Source organism: Hypanus sabinus, chromosome 5, assembly GCF_030144855.1.
Source record: "Hypanus sabinus isolate sHypSab1 chromosome 5, sHypSab1.hap1, whole genome shotgun sequence".
Taxonomy (NCBI): domain Eukaryota; kingdom Metazoa; phylum Chordata; class Chondrichthyes; order Myliobatiformes; family Dasyatidae; genus Hypanus; species Hypanus sabinus.
Window position 1 is genome coordinate 48,960,068 of NC_082710.1, and position 27,374 is coordinate 48,987,441.

At 39.4% G+C, this 27,374-nt stretch overlaps 1 protein-coding gene and 1 non-coding gene across 2 annotated transcripts in view; one reads left to right on the top strand and one right to left on the bottom strand.

Moving 5' to 3' along the window:
* The window catches only part of sptlc1 (serine palmitoyltransferase, long chain base subunit 1), a 36,565-nt gene extending 11,030 nt beyond the window's left edge, over positions 1 to 25,535 (bottom strand). Inside the window, exons 1-13 of the mRNA XM_059969930.1 lie at positions 25,442 to 25,535; positions 21,540 to 21,647; positions 21,357 to 21,451; positions 20,554 to 20,647; positions 20,152 to 20,224; positions 10,124 to 10,256; positions 5,291 to 5,420; positions 5,103 to 5,192; positions 4,837 to 4,944; positions 2,898 to 2,993; positions 2,274 to 2,370; positions 1,090 to 1,144; positions 359 to 476 (exon numbers count right to left, since the gene is read on the bottom strand). Of these exons, the coding sequence (XP_059825913.1) occupies positions 359 to 476; positions 1,090 to 1,144; positions 2,274 to 2,370; positions 2,898 to 2,993; positions 4,837 to 4,944; positions 5,103 to 5,192; positions 5,291 to 5,420; positions 10,124 to 10,256; positions 20,152 to 20,224; positions 20,554 to 20,647; positions 21,357 to 21,451; positions 21,540 to 21,647; positions 25,442 to 25,495 (1,251 nt within the window). The 5' untranslated portion in view covers positions 25,496 to 25,535. The remainder of the gene's footprint in view (positions 1 to 358; positions 477 to 1,089; positions 1,145 to 2,273; positions 2,371 to 2,897; positions 2,994 to 4,836; positions 4,945 to 5,102; positions 5,193 to 5,290; positions 5,421 to 10,123; positions 10,257 to 20,151; positions 20,225 to 20,553; positions 20,648 to 21,356; positions 21,452 to 21,539; positions 21,648 to 25,441) is intronic.
* Positions 25,536 to 26,170: 635 nt separating this feature from the next.
* On the top strand, positions 26,171 to 26,277 carry LOC132394906 (U6 spliceosomal RNA). Its single transcript, XR_009512448.1, has one exon. It is a non-coding gene; the product is annotated as a U6 spliceosomal RNA (small nuclear RNA).
* Positions 26,278 to 27,374: the final 1,097 nt, after the last annotated feature.

The following is a 27,374-nucleotide window of genomic DNA, read 5'->3' on the forward strand; positions in this document are numbered from 1 at the left end:
CAGATTTTGGAATTTCAGATAAGGAATACTCAACCTGTACTAATTTAATTATCAATTATTCTTATGAAGCACATCATCTGTGCTCTCATACCTAAACTCAAAGATGACCACCATAACTTGACATGTGTACAAGTCAAACATCATGAAACCCCACTTTATTAGCAATGGTCACGGCAGCGTCTGTTTGGCAATGACTATTGTAAACAGTAGTGATCAGATCAATAAAATTTTATGCAGTCAAAAATCAAGAAATCGTTTTTGATTTATTTAAATTTTTATTGTTGCGAAATATATCACATAAAATAGTGTCCAGGTTATTTTATTAAAAGTGAATTAAGATTCAAGACGAAATACTCACATAATTGACAATCTCCTGCAATAGTCTGACATCATTCTCTCGTGTTCCTCTGCTTCTTGTCAGCTGCAGATGAATAGCTGGAGAAATTGAATCGCCAACAACTTTCAAACCAGGGATGCTGCAATTAAAAAATATAAAATATTTTTAAACCACCATAACTTTATCATGCAATCAATTGAAATGCCAAAAGATAAAGCAAAGTGTTGTAGAATAACTAATTAACGTCAATGATTCAACCACACCTCTATAAAGTTCTACATTATGTTCAGTTCTGATCAGATTTTCACTGTGTCAGGCAGTACTGGGTTTAAGCCCCATACCTACTCATGAGTTTATAATGAAGCCAAAATTCCATAAAAGGACCAATATTGGTTTCTTCAAGTAAAATGCATTTCCCTGTCTTTCCAGAGCAACATTCATTCTTAAACAAAGCTCAAGCATTTTATTTGACAAAATAATATTAATAAAAGCATAATTTTAATAAAAAAATAAAGAAAAATAATTCTCCCCTGCAACTGGTCATATGCTCTGGCTCTATCCCAGTATCTAGATGTAGGAAGTTTGAAGTGCAGAAACTAATTATTTTAGTAATGTGTTTCAAGTTATGGAGCTAAAATGGTAAACAAAAAATACGAAAAGTAGCTATACAACCAACATGCTGAAGACTCTAAATATAACCAGTTGTCAAAACACAATACACATTAACAGGTTGATAATAAATATGCACTTACCCCTGTAATGCACAATGAATTTGGTGACATTTTTGTCTTAGTAGTCTGAAAATATCTGCAAAACAGTTTAGGAATTAGTATCTTAAGTTAACAGATACAATGCAAATCACAATTATTTAAACATCTAAAGCAGATAAAAAATATTACAATAAATTGTGTACAAATATTTTATTCATGAAAATAATTTATCGCAAAAAGTTGGCTTGCAGGTACAACAGGTTATTAAGAAGGCTAACAAAATGTTGGCCTTCATTGCTAGAGGGATTGAATTCAAGAGCAGGGAGGTCCTGTTGCAACTATACAGGGTACTGGTGAGGCTGCACCTAGAGTACTATGTGCAGTTCTGCTCTCCCTACTTGAGGAAGGATACACAGGCTTTGAAGACAGTGCACAGGAGGTCCACCAGGTTGATTACAGGGATGAAGGGGTTAACCTATGAGGAGAGATTGAGTCGTGTGGGCTTATACTCTCTGGAGTTCAGAAGAATTAGAGGGGATCTTATAGAAACATACAAAATTTTGAAAGGGATAGATAAGATAGAAGTAAGAAAGTTGTTTCCATTGGTAGGTGAGACTAGAACTACGGGACACTGCCTCAAAATTCAGGGGAGAAGATTTAGGACGGAGATGAGGAGAAACTGTTTTTCCCAGAGAGTGGTAAATCTGTGGAGTTCTCTGCCCAGGGAAGCAGTTGAGGTTTCTTCACTAAATATATTTAAGAAACAGTTAAGATAGGTTTTTACATAGTAAGGGAATTAAGGGTTATGGGGAAAAGGCAGGTAGATGGAGCTGAGTTTACGGACAGATCAGCTATGATCTTATCGAATGACGGGGCAGGCTCAATAGGCCGGATGGCCTACTCCTGCTCCTATTTCTTATGTTCTTATTCTTATGTAATTTTCTGGTGTTCTGTGCACAATTTCCTGCTGCCAACATGGATAATTTATTCGGGATGCCTTGAAATACAGCAGAGTGATGATTTAAGTTGATTTCTATAGGAAAAATGAAATTTACGGTTGATGTTTTCTTTTCACAATACAGATGGAATTAGGAGTTAAAGAGAACCGTGAACAAGATAAATCAATGGTAAATCAATTAAACCACGGTAGTCCAACAATTAGTGCTATTAGGTAACAAATTTCAAAGAATTGGTTCTTTGTACTTTAGAATTGATAACTTAAATACCTGGGTCATCTGTCATTATCTTGAGAGCCTCTATAGCAGCAGAGGCAAGCATAGGTGGCAATGATGCTGAGAAACAATAGCCTTGTCCAGAAAGCCGCTGAGATTAAAACAGTATAAGCATTAACTGAAATGCATTGTTAGCAGGCTTTTCTCAAAAGTAAGATGAGTAAACAAATCCATTGTTATAAAATTAACAGATGATGCACATTTAACCAAAATGGATTCTGTAAGTGCTTGTTGTATTTCACAAGGAGACCAAAGAAAGAATTTGGATCTTCTAGCAAAATGCCGCAAGTACCTTGTTTAAGCTAAATGTAAACAATTCTTCCTTTTGGAGGATTATGCCCTGGAAATTTCAAAGGGAAAAAGAAAGAATTTTGTTTTATATAAAGCTAGAGCTTGTACTTCATTTAAGATAATAAATTTAATAATAATGACTTAAGATATCTATTTCCTTACACTTTCCTGCACATTTTCTTCCTAACTGGGTACTGAAGTAAATATTCTTTATAAATGAAGATAGACTTGTGGTGATATTTATTTGACTGAGCTGAGACTTGGGAAATGGCTTTGGAAAAAAAACAGGCAATTCAACATACAAGCTACCCAATGATCAATACATACCTGATGATCAATAACAAAGGATCTTCCACAGCAGAATCCACCAATAGAAGCCAAGGAGTTCTCCATGTTCGCACTTATAAGGTCAATATCATCAATCTGTTGTATTTTGTTTGGGAGAAGAAAATGGTGAATTATACTTTTTCACAAAATTCCACACCCCCTAATCCCACTTCACCTATTCGGTGCCATTGGTATCTCTCCAGGTAGGAGAATGACTAATTACCTACTGTACGTCAACATAAAGGAAATTCTATTTCAGAAACATTAGCCTCTATTTTTTCTCAGGATCTTTGCAAAGTTGTCAATCCCCATCTCAATGGTTTTCCATTGAAATGGTTGGTCAGGTTGTCATAAAGTCATAGGAAAGTACAGCACAGAAACAGGCCCTTCAGCCCATCTAGTCTGTGTCAAACCATTTAAACTGCCAAATCCCATCCCATCTGCCTGCACCCACACCATAGCCAAATCCCCCCAAGTCTAGTTCATGTGAACTATTTAAACTGACTAAGGGATTTAGTAACCATTTCAGATTAATCTTACCCATGTAGGTGCGGGGCAAGAGTTAACTGCATACAGGACTATGGGACTAATTAGACAACATTGCAAAAGAGCAGCAAAACAAAACGGTGTTACAAATGGCAGCCATCTGTATTGCTTGATTCTAAGTCTACTTCATAAGAACATAAAACTCAGCTATGCCAGCTACTCAGATCCTACTTAAAACAATTTAGCTACTTCCTCTTTAAAAACCTACAATAATCTAGGCAGAAGATTGTTTTCACTACAAAATGTCAACAAACCATAATTAACCGGTTGGTTGCTCACTGGACAATTATACTAGGTTTATACTCAGTGGCCACTTCATTAGGCACCTCATATTTATTATACCTAATAAAGTGGCCACTATATGTATGACAATGGACCTCTGCTGCTGTAGCCTATCCACTTCAAGGTTTGACGTGTTGTGCATTCACAGATCTCTTCTGTACACCAGTGTTGTTATGCATGGTTATTTGAGTTACTGTCACCTTCCTGTCAGCTTGAACCAGCCTGGCCATTCTCCTCTGACTTCCCTCATTAACAAGGGATTTTCACCCAAAGAACCGCTACACACTGGATGATTTTTGTTTTTCACATTATTCTCTGTAAACTCTGAAGAATACGGTGTGTGAAAATCCTAGGAAATAAGCAATTTCTGAGATAATCAAACCACCCTATAATCAATAATCATTCCACGATAAAAGTCACTAAGATCACATTTCTTCCCCATTCTGATGTTTGATCTCAACAACAACAGAACCTCTCGACCATGCCTGCATGCCTTATTCATTGAATTGCTGCCACATGATTGGCTGATTAGATATTTGCCTGGATTGGGGAGCATGCCTTATGAGAATAGGTTGAGTGAACTTGGCCTTTTTTCCTTGGAGCGATGAAGGATAAGAGGTGACCTGATAGAGATGTATAAGATGATGCGAGGCATTGATCGTGTGGATAGTCAGAGGTTTTTTTTTATATAAACGCAGAGTGTGGTGAGTGGGTGGAATGAGCTGCTGGCAATGGTGGTGGAGGCAGATATGATAGGGTCTTTTAAGAGACTCCTGGACAGGTACATGGAGCTCAGAAAAATACAGGGCTATGGGTAACTCTAGGTAATTTCTAAGGTGAGGACATGTTCAGCACAGCTTTGTGGGCCGAAGGACATGTATTGTGCTATAGGTTTTCTATGTTTCTATTTGCATTAACAAGCTAGTGTATGAAAAAAAAGTGGCTGAGTGTATTTACATATTTTCTTCAATTAAACAGAAATCAACTCTCATTATGGCATGGTGGGATTTCAATTCTATCACCTCTGGATTTTAGCTAAGAAGTTGTTTACCAACGCGATCACTATTATACACAATTTGCAAATTACCTAATATAATAAAAGAGCACTTACATTCACCCCGAAGTGTTCAGTTACTCCTCGTCCATGCTCTCCTAGAACCCCAAACGACAAGCTTTCTTCTAAGAATATTCGAACTTTATATTTATATTTTAGTTTTACCTGGATAATAAGGGACACAATAGGATATTTTAAAAACTTCTGAAGTTATCCCATTAGAAGGTTCAAGAGACAATCAAAATGTACAAATGTTTTCAGCTGAGTCTCTTTCTTCCTTGCTCACCGGTTAACTTAACATTCCCTTTACATCTTTCACTTACCAGTTCTGGGAGAGGGCAAATATATCCTGTGTTCATGTATAGTCCTTCCACTACAAGAAATCGTCTGGTTACTCGAGCTTTACGAGGATTCTTGAAAAATAATTTTATTGGATTTTATCAGCAAAAGATGAATAATGTTTAAAACAAGGTTATTTTACTGAATTTCAATGGGCTTAGAAATATCTCACTTTTTGATCCTCAAGTTCCTGTTCTTTCAGTAGTCGCTCCAAGTCATCCATATCATTGTGTTTAAAATATTTGATGTTGCTTCGTGAAGCTTGCAAGCCCTTTTGAATAGAAAAGCATGCAAATTCATCCCTGTAAAAACCAGTTAAAAGAATTAAAGTACATCAAATCCTTTAAGTGCACAAGATCCAAGATGTTTTACAACAGACATCCCAGTCAAAGCAACTAAATCAATAAATTACTTTTCCTGTCAAATTTATGTTTCTACTCATTCTGGCTTAATTCTGCACAGTTCACTTCCCTTACTGCCACCAACTTGATTGATATTCGTGAAAAATGAACTGCTTGATCCGTTTACAAAGACTCACATTAATATCCATCCAAGGATTTCAGATTAAAATTTATGTTTATTTAAACCCTACTGCTGATGATATCAGACAGAAATTATTTAGAGAAATTATCATTGCTGATTAGATGTCCAAAAATAACAAGGTCTCTGAGCACTCTGAATTAATAAATTGTTAATGTAGTTTTAATTCATGTTCATCTTATTATTTTGGCTCAAAGTTCAGGCTAGTTTCTGGCGGAATACAGCATCTTTATCACGAAGAAAAATTATGAAAATCTGTAGTAAATTTATAAAAAGGAAATGTCTCCCTCCTTGAAAATAATAATCTGATATTTTGTCATTTCCCAGTACACTATCTTGTACAAGTGCAATATGAGTTTAGATAGGACAATTAATTAAATGCATATAAAATTAATAAATCCTGAAAATAAAAAGCAGCAGGATCTGTAAAAAACCACAACTAACAGGTGAAAGTAGAACTTTAACTCAAGCTGCCTAACCTATACTTCCAATATTTTGCTCTTTTACAAATTTCTGATTTCCAACATCTGCAATAGCTTTTCTCCTAATTAACAAAAACAAGTTTTAACAAGCCATTCTAGTGTATAAATTCCATATTTGGAATGAACATATCCAAAAGAATTGCAAATTAATCAATTCTGTTCTCACAATAATTTTCAAGTAAATTCTGGTGGCAGGGCAGTTCAAAGGAGATAAAAATCAGTCTCACTCAACTATAGGATGCCATATTCAACACGGGGGGGTCCTTCACTCCATCACATCTGTGCAGGTTATCAGTTACTCTTTTGCACTAATTCCATTCTTCAGCATTCATCCTGTAACTTACTATGAAGTTTCAAGTACTCATCTAAATACTACTTATGTGTTGTGAGTGGCTTCCTCAACCCTTCGGACAGTACATTCCAAATTTTAACCACTCCTTGACCTTCTCAATGACCCTTATTGTTGAAACACTCCATCCCAGGCAACATCTTGGTGAATTGCCTCTGCAACTTCTACAGGTCAAGAAACCTTTGATCTAATTAAAAATACAACAGAGACACAGTGCCACATAGCAATTAAAACTGTGACAACTATCCAAATCAAGTTCAACCTTCAGCAACTGGACCACAGCCTTCTATGTCAGGCTATACATTCCTTAAATGCTGTCACTGACTGCTTCTATCATTGTCCCAGGAAGGATAGTCCAGTTACTCCCCACTCTCTTGACTATCGTTCAACCTTACTCCAAACTTACATTCTCTAACTCTATGTTTCCCAAAGGGGTAATCAGATGTCCTAAAGGGGTGCTGGGGGGGGGGGTGGCATTCAAGGTTCTTGGGTGGGGGGGTGGAGAAATGGTAAGTGGCACCCTAACTTGAGGCACAAGACCTGACTGACCATTAGCAGAGCAGACACTTCCAAAAAAAAAAGATAAGGCACTGGAGCACAGGAAGAACAGACATTATCTGGGGTGCACAAATTAGCAACCAGGGTGCCCAATAGTCCCCTTGTCTTGTGGTATGGAATGAGTTCACACAATTTAACAATTAGCAAGTCAAGAATGCCCTTGCAACTTCTTCTGCAGATCTACGGAAAACAGGTTATCCAACAATACAGTGCTGGTCAGAACCACACAGAGAAATAGAGTCAATCAGTGAACCTGCAGACCCCAAGGATTCCTCTTGAAGTGTTCAAAGCTACCTCAGTTTCATATGTGCAGTCAGGAACCTTATGTGATTGGTCAATCATGCTAACTGCAATAGTATAAAGTAGCTTGCTGAACACCAGCAAGATTGAACTTCTAATCTGAATCCTGGTTAACATAATTTTCACTGATGTGATCGTCTTCATCTTTACCTCGCCATTACTTTGCATGTCGCTGCCAACATTTCATCCGTGTCAACTTGCTAACGTCGTCAAAATCCAATACATTCCCAGTTTGTGTTACTTTTTAAATTTAGCCCTGTTAATAATGGATACACATATACAGTGCGGTCTCTGAGTGCACCAATAGAAAGTTACACATCTGGAGTATGGCTTTATCCCGTTCCCATCAGATCAGCAACGCCCCATGGGTCTTATTTGAAATACTGTACTATCTAATGAAGTCGTGAAACCACCAAAACTGCAGGAACATTTCCGTAAAAGACACCCTGAAAAGGCTACTTATGGTATTACCCAGTTCCAAAAGATGAAAGAAGCATTTGAAAGGCGTTGCACACTTGAGTCAACAAAGCTAAAAATGACCTTGATAGTGGTCTCATTGCTTCTTATAACATTTCCAAAATGATACCAAAGTGTGGAAAATCTCATACAATTGGTGAAAGATTAACAATGCCTGCTGTATCAGAAGTGCTCACCACTGTTCTCAAAATGGATACCAGTATTTTAATATCAATTCCTCCAAGTTATAACTCTGTAGCTCATCGTATTGATGAAGTGAGTGAGGATACTGAGTATCAAATATGCACAGAGCTCCAAAAAAAACATAATTTGGGACACAACTGGATGAGTTAACTGTGTGAGACAATGAGGCATTGCTAATGGCATATGTATAGTTTATTAAAAATGGAAACAGTGATTGTAAAAAGTTAAAAACAAGTATCAATGAAGAATCAATCTATGACCAACTCAAAATGTATATTGAGGATATAAGTATTCCTATTAGGAACATGGTGCAATAGATAGAGCACCATTTATGACAGGTCACCATGCCATTTTTTTGGCATTTATGAAAAAAAGAAATTCCAAGTCTGTTTGCAATCCACTGTGTAATTCATCATCAACACCTTGTAGCCAGCAACCTTTTTTCAAGCATGACTCTTGTAATATCTGCTATCAACAATATTAAAGCTTATCCATTAAATAGAAGAATATTTTGCGAGTTACGTCAAGGTAGTAATGAAGAGTTTGCCTGCTTGCTTCTTCACACTGAAGTGCGTTGGCTGTCAAAAGGCTGCTGTTTAAAACGTTTCTTAGATCTTTTTGACACCGTGGTTGGATTTTTGCTCAAATTTGACAAGAGCTTTGAAACAAGACTGAACTTCTATGTGGAGATCCTGCATACCTAGCAAATCTGTATGACAAAATGAACATTCTAAATATAAAACTGCACGGTGAGAATTTCAATTTAATTCAGACAAAAAGTGCAGTGTTCATTTTTAACGGAAAATTGGAAATATATTAGCAAACTACTGGGCGAAGAATCACAAACAAGAGAAAATCTTCAGTTGCTCGAATCCCAGCAACACACACAAAATGCTGGAGGATCTCAGTAGGCCAGGCAGCATCTATGGAAAAGAGTAGAGTCGATATCTCCGGGCGAGACCCTTCATCAGGACTCAGTTTCTCAGCATGGAAAGTATGGCACTCTCTTTCACAAATGGTGATTTGCAAGAGTACTGCTTATAACTGCAGTTAGTGAAGAAGGATTTTCAGAACTGATTCAAGGATTTGAATAATCTGGAAATTCCGGACTGGGTAATTAACCTACTGTTTTGCAAGGTGGAACAAAAGGAAAAGAGCTTACAAGAAGACACTAGCAAAATTCAGAAAGATGAAGAAGCAAAAATGCTTTTCCAAAATGTCAGCTTAAGTGGTACGTGGCTACACTATCATATGAAGTTTCAGGGTCTTTGGAGAAGAGCCAAACTGCTGTTCATTGCATTTCCATCCTCTTACCTTGTTGAAAGAGGCTTCAGTGCAGTGAAACACGTACTCACAAAAAACAGAAACTAATTGGACCTTGTTACATCAGAGGACTTGAGGCTTTTGCTTTCACAAGCTGAACCAGATATTTCAACTCCTGCTAAAAACCATCGAGTTCAAGGATGACATTGATATTGAAGCAAGTATACAGTACACAGGTACAGTGTAAGATGGGTTTAAAGACAAATAAAAATTTAAAGCAGAACCGTTTTTCACATGTTAGCAAACTGTAGACATGTTTGTTTACACTACAGGGGGTGCCGGAAAATATGCTGGACAGGGGTTGGCATGTATGAAAACGTTTTAGGGGGCATTGGCAAGTATGAAAGTGCTTCAGGGGGGTGTTGGGCTAAAGAAAGGTTGGGAAACACTGCTCTTACCTAATTTATCCCAGTAAATGGTTCCAGTAGTCTACCACGTCAATACCCCTCATGATTTTATATGCATTAATCATGTCCTGCCTAATTCTTTTCCACTTCAGAGAAAACACTTAGCTTTTTCAGTCTCTGTTCATAACCAAAAGAAGTTTAACCATTGTCTAATTTACATGTTAGTAAGTGTGCTGGTCACCTCATCTATTTCCTTCATAAAGTACAACACAATAACTGAAAAGTCGTACAGAAATTTGCCTGAACTTCAGAGTAAAACACTATTGAGTTATGGAAGGAACTTACGTCAACAATTGCTTTGTTTCTCTCATCCTGGTTTGTTGGTGGGAAGAATATCATTTACTTACAAGCAATGTTAAGTTTGAATGAAATAGGAAAAGACTTACACAAAGACAAGATCTCCTCTCTTTGAGTATGCTGGAATGGCACTGGCTATTGTGGCAAATCCATATGAATAAATAATAGCTTCTTCTGTTCCCATAAACTTAGCAATTCTGTCTTCTAATTCTAAATGAACATCTGAAAAAAAGAATAAAATACTGGTAAGTGTATCCTTAAATGTGAAATTATGATCAACTTACAACACATTGAAACAATTTGAAGAGTTTACAGGAGCAAAAGTAGGACGGATTTTAGAAAAACAAGTCGTGTTGCTAGTGAATTTTGTTTTGCAGGAGCAAGAGCAGAAAGGAGTTAAACGAAGAAATCATATTAATTAGAAAATTGGTCGATTAGGTAGTGGCTGCCAATAAAAAGGTAGGTAGGCTGAATTGGAGCAACCATTGTGTGAGTGGTTCATTGTAAGATTGGAGTGTGAGAAGAGAAATAAGTGAGCAGAGAATTTATCCTATTGTGCAGGTAGAGCTTTGAGAATAACAGTCAAGGCAGTGATATGTTCTCCTTGCAGGATGTGGAAAGTGTGGGAGACCTTATGTGTTCCTGATGACTGCATCAATTACAACTCCTTGCAGACTGCATTAGAGCTGGATGAACTCTGGGTTATTTGGGAGGGGTTGACAGAAAGGAGTTACAGGAAGACAGTACACTTCAGTTGTAGCAGACAGGTAACTGGGTGAACATCAGGAGGGGGAAAGAGAATGGATAGTCAGTGCAGGGTACAAGACAAGTATATCTTTTTGGATACTTTTTTGGGGGAGGGTATGACCTAGCACAGGAAAGCTAGAACTAGAGTGCTAAGTCAAATGATGGCGCAGTTGGTGTAAAGGAAGATGCAATGTGCAGAGGGAATGTGAGGAAGCACAGGCAATGGATAATACATAAATGCAATCTGTTGATTGGGTAGAAATGTGTTTACTTTAATATGATAAGTATTAAGAACAAGGGTAAAGAACTTGGAGCATGGATCAGTACATGCAATTATGAATTTGAAGTATAATGAAGACTTCACAGTCGTAAGAGCAGAAATAGTTTTATGTTCTGGGGTTTACATGTTTCAAAAGGATAAGGAGGGAGTTAAGGGGGAGAGAGGAGGAGGGGGAGGGGAGAAGAGAAGGGGTGGCTTTGCTAATTAGAGTGGTATTACAGCTGCAGAAAGGGGAGGACATTATGGAGGGATCATCTACTGAGTCAGTGTGGGTGGAAGTTAGAAATGGGAAAGAAGCAATCTACTGAGAGGATTCTGTAGTCCACCCCCCCCCCCCCCACCGCCCCAATAGCAACAGATAGAGAGGCAGATTTTGGAAAGGTGCAAAAATTACAGGGTTGTTGTCATGGGTAACTATCAACTTCCATAACCTTGATTGACATCTCCTTACTACAAAAAGTTTAGTTAGGTCAGAATTGGTTAGGTGTCCACCAAGGATTCCTGACAGTGTATGGACAGGTTTTTCTAGACGAGAGGCCATAATGGCTTATTATTAGACAATGAACCTGGTTAGGCGACAGATCTTTCAGTGGATGAGAACTTCAGAATTGGTGATCACAACTCCCTGACCTTTAGCAGAGTCAGGGAGTTATACATAGGGGCAAGTGCAGACTATATGGGAAAGTATTTAAATTGGGAAGGACTAATTACGGTGGTACTGGCAGGAAGTTGAGAGTGTAGATTTGGAACAGGTATTCTCAGAGAAATTCACAGCATGAATTTGGAAGCTGCTTATGGACCATTTGCAGGGTGTTCTGGATAGATTTATCCCACTGAGGCAGGGAAAGGATGGTAATGTGAAGGAATCATGGTTTACAAGAGAGGTGAAACATTTAGTCAAGAGTATTTAAGATTTAGGAAGGAAAATGAAAAAGGGTACTTGAGAGTTATAAAGTAGCCAAGAAGGAGCTTAAGAAAGGACTTGGGAGAGCTAAAAGGGGATATGAAAAAGGTCTTAAAGCATAAGATTAAGGAAAAACACAAAGCATTCTACCATATACGACTAGAGTGAAGTAGGACCATTCAGGGATAAAGAGGGAACATCTGCATGGTGTCAGAGGACGTAGAGGAGGACTTGGAATGTGAGGTCACACAGAACAAGTTAACGTGCTGGAAGATGTTGAGGTTAAGAAAGTGGCAGTGTTGGAGCTTTTGAAGAACATTAGGATAGATAGATCCCAGGGCCAGACTGGATATGCCCTAGGTTACTACTGGAAATGGGAAGGAGATTGTTGGGGTGCTGTCAATGGCCTTGTGTTCCCTCTACACATGGGAAGAGTAGCAGAGGGCTGGAAGATGACAAATCATTCAAGAACAAATTTTTCCCTTGTTCAAGAAAGGTAATGGGAATAGTGAGAAATATGGACCAGTGAGTCTTGGTCAGTGATGGGCAAACTAACTGAGAGCATTCTTAGGATAGGATTTACAAACATTTAGAAAAGCATATTCTTATTAGGGACAGTTAAAATAACTTCTGAGGGGCGGGTCATGCCTCATGAGCTTGATTTGAGTTTTTGCAGGAGATGACAAAACATACTGATGAAGATAAGAGTGGTGGATGTGGTGTATAAAGTCTCAAGTCCCTGATTTAACCTGTCTCAATGCGGCTGATCTTAGGACCCAGTGGAACCCCAGACCTTATTTAACCTGTCTCAGTGAAGTGGTCTTTCAGACCCGGCACAGCTCTGAATCCACAGTGTTTCTGTTCATGAAAATAATCATGATCACGATTGAAAATAAAGTGGAAGTAATAAAGCGATCGGAAGGAGGGGAAACGTCATTGGAAAAGCATTAGGCTAGTCGGTCAACGATCAGAACAATTTTAATGAATAATGTGAAAGGCCCTGCCCCGATGAAAGCTACAATTATTACTAAGCAACGCAGTGGTTTGATTATTGAAATACATATGTTTTTTAAGTGTTTTATATGCATAAAAAGGTGAAATACATACTATATACTTAGCATATACTATATACTAAGAGAAACGATTGACTAAGGTGACTGGAGGACAGAGGTTTTGTTTTGAAGTTGTGGGTGCTAAGACCACACTGCTGGGATTGGAGGTAGAGGCTGATACAATTAAGATATTCAGGAGATTCTTGGATAGACACATGGAAGTGAGAAAAAGGGAGAGTTATGGGCTATGTAGGAGGGAAGGGTTAAATTGATTATGAAATAGATTTATAAAGGTCAGGATAACATTGTAGACTGAAGTACTAGGTTGTGCTGTACTGTTCTATGTTCCCAATTCAGGTGTAAACTATATTTGATGAACAGGGCTTGAGGTAAGTAGGTAGGTAGACAAAAAGGTGTACAATTCTAATAATGTTTTCTTTATACTTAGAACAGCAGTTGGGGACTTAAATACTGCATAAAGATTCCAGAATGATGACAATCAATAGTCACTAGAAACAAAGCAAAATTTATCCTAGGAGATGATCTGTCATTTCAAGGAGAAAGGGGAAAATTTAAATATGTTGAACAACAGTATGGGTTACTTTGAGTATTTTTAAAAACGTATGTATTTTGTATACAACTGCACATCATCTTATGCCATTGTTTTACTAGAGTTATGTCTTCATTATTGCTGTCTCTGACAACTGCCAGTGTTTCAAACTGCAAACAAAAACTAAAGAATTCGAAATTACGGTGTCTGCATTTAGGGGTCTCCATTGCTGCCTTCGTTACTTACACTCATTCTCTCTTCATTAAACCACCTCCAGCTCTGATTTCAGTACTCCTGATTTTGACAAGCTAAACATCCATGACTTTTAAAATGTGAAAATCAAAATTGCTGTATGATTTTTAAATTGCTGCATCATTAGAGGCAATACTTCAGCAGTCTAGGCCCTTAATTCAGAACGCCCCTCCCTAAATTTCTACATCTTCCTCTGTTTCCTTATGATTCTCTTTTAAAACTACCCCTTTGAAAAGGTTTTGGATCATTTGTTCTATTGTGCTCTCATAACGTTTGCTATTGAAAATTATTTGATAGTACCTCATATGAAACACCAGAGGAAATGATACTCAACAAATTAATGTTGATAATATCAATGTATCAATGATAGTATATGTTGATAGTGTATAAGATTATACATTAAACATATAAAAACAAGATAAAATCAATGAAAAAGGTTGTATGAAATATACTAGTAGAATTGATGAGTAGCTCCAATTATATCGTTTCCTTATCTGGCACAGCAAATACGCTCCCTAGAACACACTGGAGGTCAAAAGATGATCAACAGATTCCCTCAATGGAGGTGGAATCCAAAGTTCAGAATCAGGTTTAAAATCACTGGCATATGATGTGAAATCTGCTTTGCTGCAGCAGTACATTGCAATATATAGCAATAAAAACAATAAATTACAGTTAAGATGCATACGAAACTAAATTAAATGAGTAGTTCAAAAAGAGAGGGGAAAATATTGAGGAATTCATGGTTCATTGTTCATTCACAAATCTGATGGTAGAGAGGAAGAAGTCATTCCTGGTACATTGAGTATGTGTCTTCAGGCTCCTGTACCACGTCCTTGATGGTAGCAAGAAGAGGGCATGTCCTTGTGATGGGGGTCCTTAATGATGGATACCACCTTCTTGATGCATCACCTTTTAAAGACATGCTTGGTGCTGGGAAGGTCAGTCCCCATGATGGAGCTGGCAAAGATTGCACCCTTCAGTAGCTTTTTTTGATCCTGTGCAGTGGCTCCTAGCAGATGGTGATACAACCAGCAAGAATGCTCTTCCCGGTACATCTGTAGAAATTTGCGAGCGTCTTTGGTAACATTCCTTAAACTCCTAATTAAATGTAGCTGTTGTGATGACTTGTTTGTAATTGCACTGATATATCAGGCCCAGGATAGATCCTCAAAGATTTTGTTATGCCGGAACTTGAAAATCCTCAGCCTTTCTTTCCACTTTCCTCATCCTTCGATGAAGACAGGTCTGTGTTTTCTTGCCTTCCCTTCCTGAAGTCTGCAATCAATTCCTTGGTTTTACTGATGAGTGCAAGGTTTTTGCTGCGACACTAACTGGCTGATCTAACTCATTCCTGTACAGCTCTTTGTCAACATCATAAATTCTGCCAATAGTTGTATCATCAGAAAATTTATAAATGGTGTTTGAAGCATGCCTAGCCATACATTCATGGGTGTAGAGAGAGTAGAACAATGGGCTAAGCACACATCTTTGAAGTGCACCAGTGTTGATTGTTAGTGAGGAGGTGATCTTATTTCCAGTCTGCATTGACTGTGATTTCCCAGTAAGAAAGTCGTGGATCCAGTGCCAGAGGGAGGTATAAAAGCCCAGGTTTGGAGATTTTTGATTAAAATTGAGGGTATGATTGTATTCAGGGCACAAGCTCAACAGATGTTTGAAAGATGCATGACCTATCAGATAATGAATCCTGGAGCAGCAGAAAAACTACCACATTTAAGTACTCCTGCCCAGCCAAGCCCATTTTTTTTACATTTACAAGTAGACTATATTCCTTTACCCAAATGTCAAGGGTGCTCAAACATATTGGTAATAGTGGAAAAGTTTTCAAGATGGGTGAAAGCTATTCCAGCAAGGAAAGCCACACACATATACACAGCAAAAAACTCTGATCAAGGACTATCTTCCAAGATGGGGATTGTCCAGAATTGTGTTGCCTGAACATTGAAGGGAATTTTCATTGTCCATATCACCTAGAGTCATCAGTGAAAGTCGAACAGGTGAATGGAACCATCAAACAATGACCAAGTATCATGAAGAAGGCATTTCATGGCCTATGGCTCTTCCCATGTGTAACAACAGAGCAACAGAAAGGCTAATATACACTTTTTAAAAAATGTGTTGAGATACATCATGGAATAAGTCCTTTTGGCCCTTCAAGTCATGCCGCCCAGCAAACCCAATTTAATCTGAGCCTAGTAACGGGATAATTTACAATGACCAATTGACGTACCAGTCCTTGGATTGTGGGAGGAAATTGGATGACTCAGATTAAACCGTTGTGGTCACGGGGAGAACGTAACAAACCCCTTGAAGGCAGAATTGAACCCAGGTCACCTGTACTCTAAGCATTGTGCTACGCCTGCCAGTTTAGTTAACTATGGTGTAAAATTAACCCAAGCTGTCCAATCTGCTTCTCTACAGGTTTCTGCTGCTTGGAGTGATCTAACAGGAGGAAGACACACATTGGTCCTGGTGAGTGGGTGCTGATTGAAAAACTGCAATAAGGATCCACTGGGAGCAGGATGGGAAGGTTCCTATGAAGTGCTGTTAATTACCAACTCAGCGGTGAAAGTACGTAGATACACCCCAGCCACTGCAAACAAGCTAATGCTGTACCTAACGAGGACAACAAGCACAGTGGTTAACATGCTGGTAGCCTCTTGACTCAGTGCGTACACTGCTGAGCTACAGTGAGTAAATTACTAACAAGCCAAAAGACTTCAAGCAAGTCGACAACTACTGGTCCTTATGAAGTTTATTCTAATTTTAGTAGTTATATTTTTGCCAATGTTTCCCCACTTAAGATGCGTACTAATATTCATTGTTCTTTACTGTAGTTCAAAACTGTTTTTACTTGTATAAGGGGCATTATTAGAAAAGTCCAAATTCAATACTTCAAAAAATATAGTTTGATATTTTATAACTTACATCATTTGATTATTTTACACTTGACATTGATACAAGTTTTTCTGCCTCTGAATTTCCAGATGTAATGATTCAGAGTCATTTTAGAATCAAAGGGGTGATTGTTGAATCCAACTCTTTTAGTTGTTATTTTCTGTGCAGTTGAACAATTAATTATCTGCTTGTAACATAGAAACATAGAAAACCTACAGCACAATACAGCCCTACCTTAAAATTACTAGGCTTACCCATAGCCCTCTATTCTTCTAGGCTCCATGTACCTATCCAAAAGTCTCTTAAAAGACCCTATCATATCTGCCTTCACCACCATTGCCAGCAGCCCATTCCACGCACTCACCACTCTGTGTAAAAAAAACACAAAACAACTTATCCTGACATCTCCTATGTACCTACTCCCTAGCACCTTAAACCTGTGTCCTCCTGTGGCAACCATTTCAGCCCTGGGGAAAAGCCTCTGACTATCCACATGATCAATGCCTCTCATCATCTTATACACCTCTATCAGGTCACCTCTCATCCTCCGTCGCTCCAAGGAGAAAAGGCTGAGTTCACTCAACCTGTTTTCATAAGGCATGCTCCCCAATCCAGGCAACATCCTTGTAAATCTCCTCTGCACCCTTTCTATAGTTTACACATCCTTCCTGTAGCGAGGTGACCAGAACTGAGCACAGTTCCCCAAGTGGGGTCTGACCAGGGTCCTATATAGCTGCAACATTACCTCTCGGCTCCTAAGTTCACTTCCACGATTGATGAAGGCCAATACACCATACGCCTTCTTAACCACAGTCAACCTGCGCAGATGCTTTCAGCGTCTTATGGACTCAGACCCCAAGTTCCCTCTGATCCTCCACACTGCCAAGAGTCTTACCATTAATAATATATTCTGCCATCATATTTGGCCTACCAAGATGAACCACCTCACACTTATCTGGGTTGAACTCCATCTGCCAGTTCTCAACCCAGTTTTGCACCCTATCAATGTCCCGCTGTAACCTCTGACAGCCCTCCACACTATCCACAACACCTCCAACCTTTATGTCATCAGCAAACTTACTAACCCATCCCTCCATTTCCTTATTCAAGTCATTTATAAAAATCACAAAGAGTAAGGGTCCCAGAACAGATCCCTGAGGCACACCACTGGTCACCGACCTCCATGAAGAATATGACCTGTCTACAACCACTCTTTGCCTTCTGTGGGCAAGCCAGTTCTGGATACGCAAAGCAATGTCCCCTTGGATCCCATGCCTCCTTACTTTCTCAATAAGCCCTGCATGGGGTACCTTATCAAATGCCTTGCTGGAATTCATATACACTACGTCTACGTCTCCACCTTCATCAATGTGTCTAGCCATATCCTCAAAAAATTCAATCAGGCTCATAAGGCATGACCTGCCCTTTACAAAGCCATACTGACTATTCCTAATCATATTATACCTCTCCAAATGTTCCTAGATCTTGACTCTCAGGATTTTCTCCATCAACTTATCAACCACTAAGGTAAGACTCACTGGTCTATAATTTCCTGGACTATCTCTACTCCCTTTCTTGAATAAAGGAGCAACATCCACAACCCTCCAATCCTCTGGAACCTCTCCTGTCTCCACTGATGATTCAAAAATCATCACCAGAGGCTCAGCAATCTCCTTCCTCGCCTTCCACAGTAGCCTGGTCCCAGCAACTTATCCAACTTCATGCTTTCCAAAAGCTCCAGCACATCCTCTTTCTTAATAGCTACATGCTCAAGCTTTTCAATCTGCTGCAAGTCATCATTATAGTCACCAAGATCCTTTACCATAGTGAATAATGAAGTATTCATTAATTACCTCTGCTATTTCCTCCGGTTCCATACACACTTTCCCACCGTCACACTTGATAGGTCCTATTCTTTCATGTCTTATCCCCTTTCTCTTCACATACTGTAGAATGCCTTGGGGCTTTCCTTAATCCTGCCCGCCAAGGCCTTCTCATGGCCCCTTCTGGCTCTCCTAATTTCCTATTTAAGCTCCTTCCTGTTAGCCTTATAATCTTCTAGATCTCTAACATTACCTAGCCCTCTGAACCTTTTGTAAGCTTTTCTTCGACTAGAATTATTACAGCCTTTGTACACCACGGTTCCTGTACCCTACCATAACTTCCCTGTCTCATTGTATCTATGCAGATCTCCACACAAATATCCCCTGAACATTTGCCACATTTCTTCCATACTTTTCCCTGAGAACACCTGTTCCAATTTAAGCCTCCAATTTCCTGCCTGATTGCCTCATAATTCCCCTTACTCCAATTAAACACTTTTCTAACTTGTCTGTTCCTGTCTCCCTCCAATACTATTGTAAAAGAGATAGAATTATGATCACTATCTCCAAAATACTCTCCTACTGAGACATCTGACATCTGATCAGGTTCATTTCCCAATACCAAATCAAGTACAGTCTCTCCTCTTGTAAACACCTCTGCATATTGTGTAAAGAAACCTTCCTGAACACACCTAACAAACTCCACCCCATCTCAACCCCTTGCTCTAGGGAGATGACAATCAATAATTGGGAAATCAAAATCTCCCATCACGACAACTCTATTTATTATTACAACTTACCAGGATCTGTTTTCCTATCTGCTTTGATATCCCTGTTACTATTGGGCGGCCTATAAAAAACACCCAGTAATTGACCCCTTCCTGTTCCTAACCTCCACTCACAGAGGCTCCGTGGACAATCCCTCCATGACGTTCACCTTTTCTGCAGCCGTGACACTATCTGATTGACAGTGTTACGCCCCCCACCTCTTTCGCTTCCCTCCTTGTGCTTTCTGAAACATCTAAAACCTGGCACTTGAAGTAACCATTCCTGTCCCTGAGCCATCCAATTCTCTGTAATGGCCACCACATCTTAGCCCCAAGTACTAATCCACGGTTTTAGCTCATCCACTTAGTTCACAACATTCCTTGCGTTAAAATAGACACATCTTTAATATAAATAACTGCTTAGTATGTTTCCTAGTGGTCAGTAGGTATACAGTATGTAGTTGTTCAGTATGTCCCTCAGTAACTACATTGGTATGATTCCGGAAGCTTTTCTTGGTATTGCATTATTTGAATAGGAGCTTTCTGACTGGCTGACTCCAATCTGCAAATTTGAATGGAATATTTATCTATGTAGTATACACAAAAAAAAGCTGCTCCATGCGGGTGCTGTCTTTTAATCTTTGCTCTGCTATTAGCTTTTGCTTCTGTCTCTGAGCATTTTCAGCTTTCTTTGCTCTGTTGACATTTAATAAATCAATCATGAAACAACGTTTTGTGCCACTTTCCTGACTTTTGAAGGAACTTTCGATTGAATACATCAGAATCCAACAAAGGCAACTAGTTTGAAAAAGTTTTAACTTACCAAAGGTTCCATAAAATCCTCGTGGTCCACATGTACCAACACCATATTTCTTCAATGAAGCTAAAGCCGTATTCTATACACGAACAAAGGTGTACTTTTAAAAGTACTGAATCAAGTTTTAATTTGAACAGAAGTAAATTCTATGATTCAATATATAAGCTAAAGAGCAGTATTGCCAAGAAACTCTAATTGGAAATACAGTATATACACCACACCTACTATTTTTGAGTCTTTGTTCATTCCAAAAATGACATACCCCCAAAGAGAAATATCCAATCCACCAGTTCCACTACAATGGAGTCCTTTTTACAGTTACTTGTCAATTACCACTTCCAATCTATTTAAGACCATACATAATACAGAAACATATTGCTAGACAAATGCAGCAAAAAAAAAACTCACCTTGACTTTTTCATTGTCTAGCAATCCAAGAAAATTGAAGGATGCAAAGTTTATACATTTTTTACCATTAACCACTATGTTGTGAGTTGGAGGGCTGAAAGTAATAAAAGATAAAATCAGCAAATGTCACTGAAGTTGTACAAAGCTCTAGACAAAAAAAAGTATAACCCTTTAATTGCATGTATGGTTAAAAAGAGTTTTAAAATAAAATGTTAAACTAAAGAGCAAGCAATTTATGATCAGCAGTATCAACCCAGTAAAATAAGAGCAAAACTCTTGCACTACAATCAAATATACTGATTCCATCAACTCATGAACTGTGAATATGATATACTGATGATGGATTTTCTTGTTTTAGTGTTGCAAATTTCTTCCTTTTCCATTTCCTGAAGGTAATAATTAAGTCTCAGCCCTACTCTGAAAGTACAAGGATTTGTGCTCTGCCTCATTCTTTACTGGAAATACAGCAAAAAGTCAGAGGTCATTCTAGGTCACTAGGTAAGCATGTTAATTGAGCTAGAGGATTCCAGAGCCCGGGGGATGATGCTGCTTTTAAAATGAGTCTCCAAGGATCAATGAACATAGTATAGACAAGGTTTATTCTGGGATTTTCCCAGTTCTTTTGGCTCAGAACATGACATAACACCTCTTAGGAAGTAAACTGTTAAGGACAGTTGTTTTATAACATAAAATGTTTGAATACATCTTTTGAAAAATGTAGTTACCACTAATCCATGTCAATTAGGAGTTAGAAACAAAATTTAGAGGACAGAGGATTTTCAGGCATTCATTATCTTACCTACCCTGTGACAATATTATTGTTAAGAGCAGGGTGGTCTTTTGATATTGGTGGGACAAGTGGATCTGGCTGCCATTCCTCAATAAGCTCTTCTTTTTCCTGTTAGGGAAAACAACAATGCAGAACAACTGTAAGGCAATGTGTTGCCTAGAAAATAAATTCTGTTTTAAGAATTATGCTTGATTACCTTTTCTGTAAGGTCAGAACGTTCCTGAAGTTTGTAGGTTTTGGAGAAAAGCAGTCTCACTATCCACAAAATAAGAATTCCTTCTAGAATCAGATGGTATGCTGGAGCCTACAGACAAAATAAAACATATATGAATTGCAAACACAGGAAAATCTGCAGATACTGGAAATATTAATTGGATGTGTTGTTACTCATTGCTAGGACAACATGTTCTGCTATAACAATGGTTACTAAACACCATATTGATCAGTATATATTTAATGTTCTTTATCAAAAAGGCATCAGTACCTCAGTCCATCGTTGTAATCCACACAAAATTCAAGATTCAAGATTAACTGCTTTAGAAAGTTTTCCCTGGAGTTTAGCAGAAGGCAGTATAAGATCCTGAAGAGGGCTAACAGGGTAGATGCTATGATTATGTTTCCCCTTTTGGCATTGTCGAAGTATAACAGGGCCAGCCATGGAAGATTGAGATGGAGAGTAACTTCTTTATCCAGATGATTTGAGTCTTTGGAATCGTCTTCTGTGGATGGTTTTGACCACAGCAGAGTCACAGCAGACTGTGGCCAGCTCCAGGCTCTGCTCAGTTTACTCCGCTGTACACTGAACGGAGACCGTGGCCCGCTCCAGGCTCTGCTCAGTTTACTCCGCTGTACACTGAACGGAGACTGTGGCCCGCTCCAGGCTCCACAACGTTTACTCCACTGTACACTGAACGGAGACTGTGGCCCACTCCAGGCTCCACAACGTTTACCCCACTGTACACTGAACGGAGACTGTGGCCCGCTCCAGGCTCCACAACGTTTACTCCGCTGTACACTGAACGGAGACTGTGGCCCACTCCAGGCTCCACAACGTTTACCCCACTGTATACTGAACGGAGACTGTGACCCACTCCAGGCTCCACAACGTTTACTCCGCTGTACACTGAACGGAGACCGTGGCCCGCTCCAGGCTCCACAACGTTTACCCCACTGTACACTGAACGGAGACTGTGACCCACTCCAGGCTCCGCAACGTTTACTCCACTGTACACTGAACGGAGACTGTGGCCCACTCCAGGCTCCACAACTTTTACTCCACTGTACACTGAACGGAGACTGTGGCCCACTCCAGGCTCCACAATGTTTACTCCACTGAACACTGAACGGAGACTGTGGCCCACTCCAGGCTCACAAATGACTCACTTTCGTTCTAAATGCTACTTGCTTAATTTTATTGCTTGCGCGATTTTTTTCACTCTCTTTACATTGGGTGTGTGTCTGTCTTTTAATGGGCTCTTTTGGATTTCTTCGTTTTGTGGCAGTCTGTAAGGAGAGAAATCTCAAGGTTGTATAACGTATACATACTTAGATAATTAAATGACTTTGAATTTTACTCCTGATGTTGCAAAGGATAGGTCTAGTCCAATTGTCGTGCAATGTCCCAGTCTATTGGAAGTGCCACACTGTCCTTCTTTCAAGGACAATTTTTATACATAAAAACTCCTTCGACCACAAACCACGAGGCAGTTATCAGCATAAAATATCCTGCAGATACATGATGAATACTGTGCAGTCATTCCCTGAGTACAATGTCCAAATCACCTGGCAGAATACCTCAATGCCAGATCCTGTCAACAAGCACCCAGGCCTCACTGGATGATAGAGTCAGATCCTTCCTGTAAGATGGAATCTCACTCCTGACACATGTTGCCCTTGTTACAGCTATGAAGAGGGACAGATGGTTGCCCAGTTCTTTGTGGACTGTATATTTACAAAGATCTAGAGAAAGATGCAACGTGCCTTATCATGGTTCATACATTGACAGCCATCAGGTGCCACTGGAAGGTCATCAACTGGGTGAAAAACGCTCTTTGGTCAGCCTAAATTTGTTGGTCTTCCAGTACAAGAGATGCCACAGGGGAATGCTGGCTACTGGCACATTCCATGCTACAAGACAGCATGCTGAGGGATGCACTGGAGTCATCACAAAGGCATTGTGGGAAATTGCAAAGACCATTATGCTACGTCAACTTTGCGGGATAAATCTAGTGTAGAGGCTGCTCAAATACTGTTAGTATCGTCCCAGCACTGTTTTTGTATTTGTATGATTTTTTATGAATAAGTGTGAACTGTGAAATTAAAAGAAACCAGCACATAGCAATCACGAGGAAATCTGCAGATGCTGGAAATTCAAACAACAACACACACAAAATGCTGGTGGAACACAGCAGGCCAGGCAGCATCTGTAGTGAGAAGCGCTGTCGACATTTCGGGCTGAGACCCTTTGTCAGGACTAACCGAAAGGAAAGATAGTAAGAGATTTGGAAGTAGTGGGGAGAGGGGGAAATGCAAAATGACTGGAGAAGGGAAAGGATCATGGGATGGGAGGCCTCGGGAGAAAGAAAGGAGGGGGGGAACACCAGAGGGAGATGGAGGACAAGCAGTGATGCGCAGAGAGAGAGAAAAAAACAAACAATTAAATATGTCAGGGATGGGGTAAGAAGGGGAGGAGGGGCATTAACGTAAGTTAGAGAAGTCAATGTTCATGCCATCAGGTTGGAGGCTACCCAGCCAGTATATAAGGTGTTGTTCCTCCAACCTGATTTTGGATTAATTTTGACAATAGAGGAGGCCATGGATAGACATATCAGAATGGGAATGGGACGTGGCCACTGGGAGATCCTGCTTTCTCTGGCCGACCGAGCATAGGTGTTCAGCAAAACGGTCTCCCAGTCTGTGTCGGGTCTCACCAATATATGAAAGACCACACCGGGAGCACCGGATGCAGTATACCACACCAGCCGACTCACAGGTGAAGTGTCGCCTCAACTGTCTGGGGCCCTGAATGGTGGTGAGGGAGGAAGTGTAAGCGCAGGTGTAGCACTTGTTCCGTTTACAAGGATAAGTGCCAGGAGGGAGATCGGTGGGAAGGGATGGAGGGGGGGGGGGGAACGAGTGGACAAGGGAGCAGGAAGAGGGGGAGGGAAAATGTGCTCAGTAGTGGGACCCCGTTAGAGGTGGTGGAAGTTACGGAGAATTATACGTTGGACCTGGAGGCTGGTGGGGTGGCAGGTAAGGACAAGGGGAACCCTATCCCAAGAGGGATGGCGGGTGGATGGGGTGAGGGCAGATGTGCGGGAAATAAGAGAGATGCGTTTGAGAGCAGAGCAGAGAGCACATTGCAATAATTGGCGTTTGCATACCCAGAATCTTCACACTGCTTGTTTTATGCAGGATGAAGGTTTCACTAAGTGAATTTTGCCCCCCTTCTCTGAAAATTTGTGTCATGTCTCCAGAGCATAATCCACACATTTAATCTCCAAATAAAATGCATCTCGTTTGGGTCACATCGAGCCAATCTCACCCAAAGACCAAAGTTCTCTTTTGAGCTCAAGTGGTTCTGCCATCCTACTTTCTGCTTCATCTTTGTTATACACTCAAATCTTAGTGTATACGCCTGGAATCATACTTCCAAAACGCTCAAGCAATCAAAACTTAATCATGAAAGGGCACGTATGGAGTTCACTTTTTTCCGCATTTCCACACAAGGCCCCCGGTTTCTACGCCCACCCACATAAACATTCTGGGTTATTAACTATTGGATTGCGACATCACAGACTGGTACAAGAACCGCCCTCGTTCTTTCCCAATTGGCCTGCAGAATTTACAATCGCGCTGTTCACGGTAAAGTCTGCGAAAAAAATCTGCGGTTGAATTGGATGGTTCTGCGTTCTGTCAATCCCACTTCTAACTTTCAGTGGAGGATCTCATTAGTGTGGCACCTGCCCTCGGCACAACATTCAACAGCTGGTCACTTCCCAGTGAGACCAGAGTTACTTGTTATCTGCAACGTGTCTTTAGGTAATTAGGCGCTGTTTTCTGAAATGAAGTTGTTTCCTGTGATTAGTTCTGTCTTACCTCATAAAAAGCCTGGACCATTTCTACCAACACCCACTGTTGTCCCGTCGCCATCTTGCTGCATGGATGACAATTGCCAGCATTAAAGATGGTGACTATGTGCACGCATGCGTAGTTCAATCTTTGTGACTGAACCACCGGCACCTTTGATATGGTCACTGTTTGATTGCCAACTTATTTCACACGGAGAACTGTCATTCTTTGAAAAGACAAAACATTGGGAAAATTCCTGTCATTGTGAGATTATCTGCCACACAAAAGTACTTCAAATGTTCACAAGGCAGAGGTTGACTCAGGAAATTAATTGTCTTGATTTGGGATTGATACCTCCTTTGACTAATCGCAGCTCCTTTAAAATTTTAAATTATTCTCACATTGAGTCCTCATGAAAATGTTGCATTTTTCTACAGTAAAAATATGGGACATGCATTTTTCGGGGACTGGTTGTGCCTGCTCCATGACTTACAATTTTCTAATATTACTTTGAGGATTTGGATTACTATTGGTCAACCAAGGAGCTCCTCATTTGCATACTGCTCATCCCTATTGTTTGTCTTTAAATTACTTCTGAAAGATTAAGATTCAAAAGCATTAGTAGCATTAGATGAGATATATTTTTGTTACGTACAAATTTAAGCAATAAAGGGCATAAGAAATTATAAATCACTACAAATATAAAATGGTGCAGTTTCTCGTACTTTATATAGCCTTTGGTCACAGGTTATGATTGTGCTCGCTTCGGCAGCACATATACTAAAATTGGAACGATACAGAGAAGATTAGCATGGCCCCTGCGCAAGGATGACACGCAAATTCGTGAAGCGTTCCATATTTTGCATTATAAAATACTAATTGAATTATATTACAACCTTTTATTATAAAATAAATGGTTTTATATTTTTATTACCACAACAGGCTTTTCCACTTACATTATCATACTGAGTTGTGAAGATTGAAAATACATAGGATACCCTGCTTATCTAGGATACCCTGCTTATCTAAGATACCCTGCTTATCTAAAATGCCACATGGTTGATACTTAAAAATAGCCTAGCAACAAATTCTCAAGATGTGAAAAGGAAGAAGGAAAGTGAATGTTGTCTTGATTCAGAAAACTGAATAAATAAGCAAAATAAACAAAAAATGATTGATCAAAATTATCAACAGCTTCAGTGGTACAGTAATAGATCCCAGCTTTCTGCTTCATGTTGTGCAAGAAGTGCTCTGGAGTTCATTATTAATATCTTATCTATAATTTTAAGTTTCATCTATTCTTGTTCTACATTGAAGATTGTTCTTCGCAAACACAAGACTGAATACTTCTATCTTTTTACCTGCTGTTCCACAAAAGGTGGTGGTCTAGATGTGGTCTTATTGTGATCCATATAGTTTTTACTTTGTAAGGTATCTCTAGATACATTAGTTGAATATTGATATCCAGGTATAACTTAATGAGCATTTCTCTAGGAAATGGAATGGAACGATTGGCTCCTTTTTTGTAAAACCAGACCAGCACTGTTCATCAAGCATTGAAACTTAATTAAAAGGGAAGTTCCCAGAGTTTGCCTATTGATTATATGTTTCTCTTTCCAAAATATGGAAACATGCTTCTAATTAGTACTAAAAGTATATAATAAAGATGAAACTGTGGCTATGTCAATTCTTCTAGCTTTTCAATGCATGTAAGTGTTCTCTGGGGTTCCGGTCCTCAGAGAGGCTGAAAAACAGGCTACATCTCATAGGTATGGTGAAGACTCCAAATGGCAAGATTTTGTTGGAATAGAGAATACAGTAGTAAAATTTAGGTTAAAGTCCATGATTGGCATTGATGCTGTTTTAGATTCAGGATTTCTGAATAGAAGTTTTCTGTGTTTTAGTTTGTACTGTATATGAAGGTGCAACTGCGTGAAAAGGAGAAGTCTAACTATCTCTG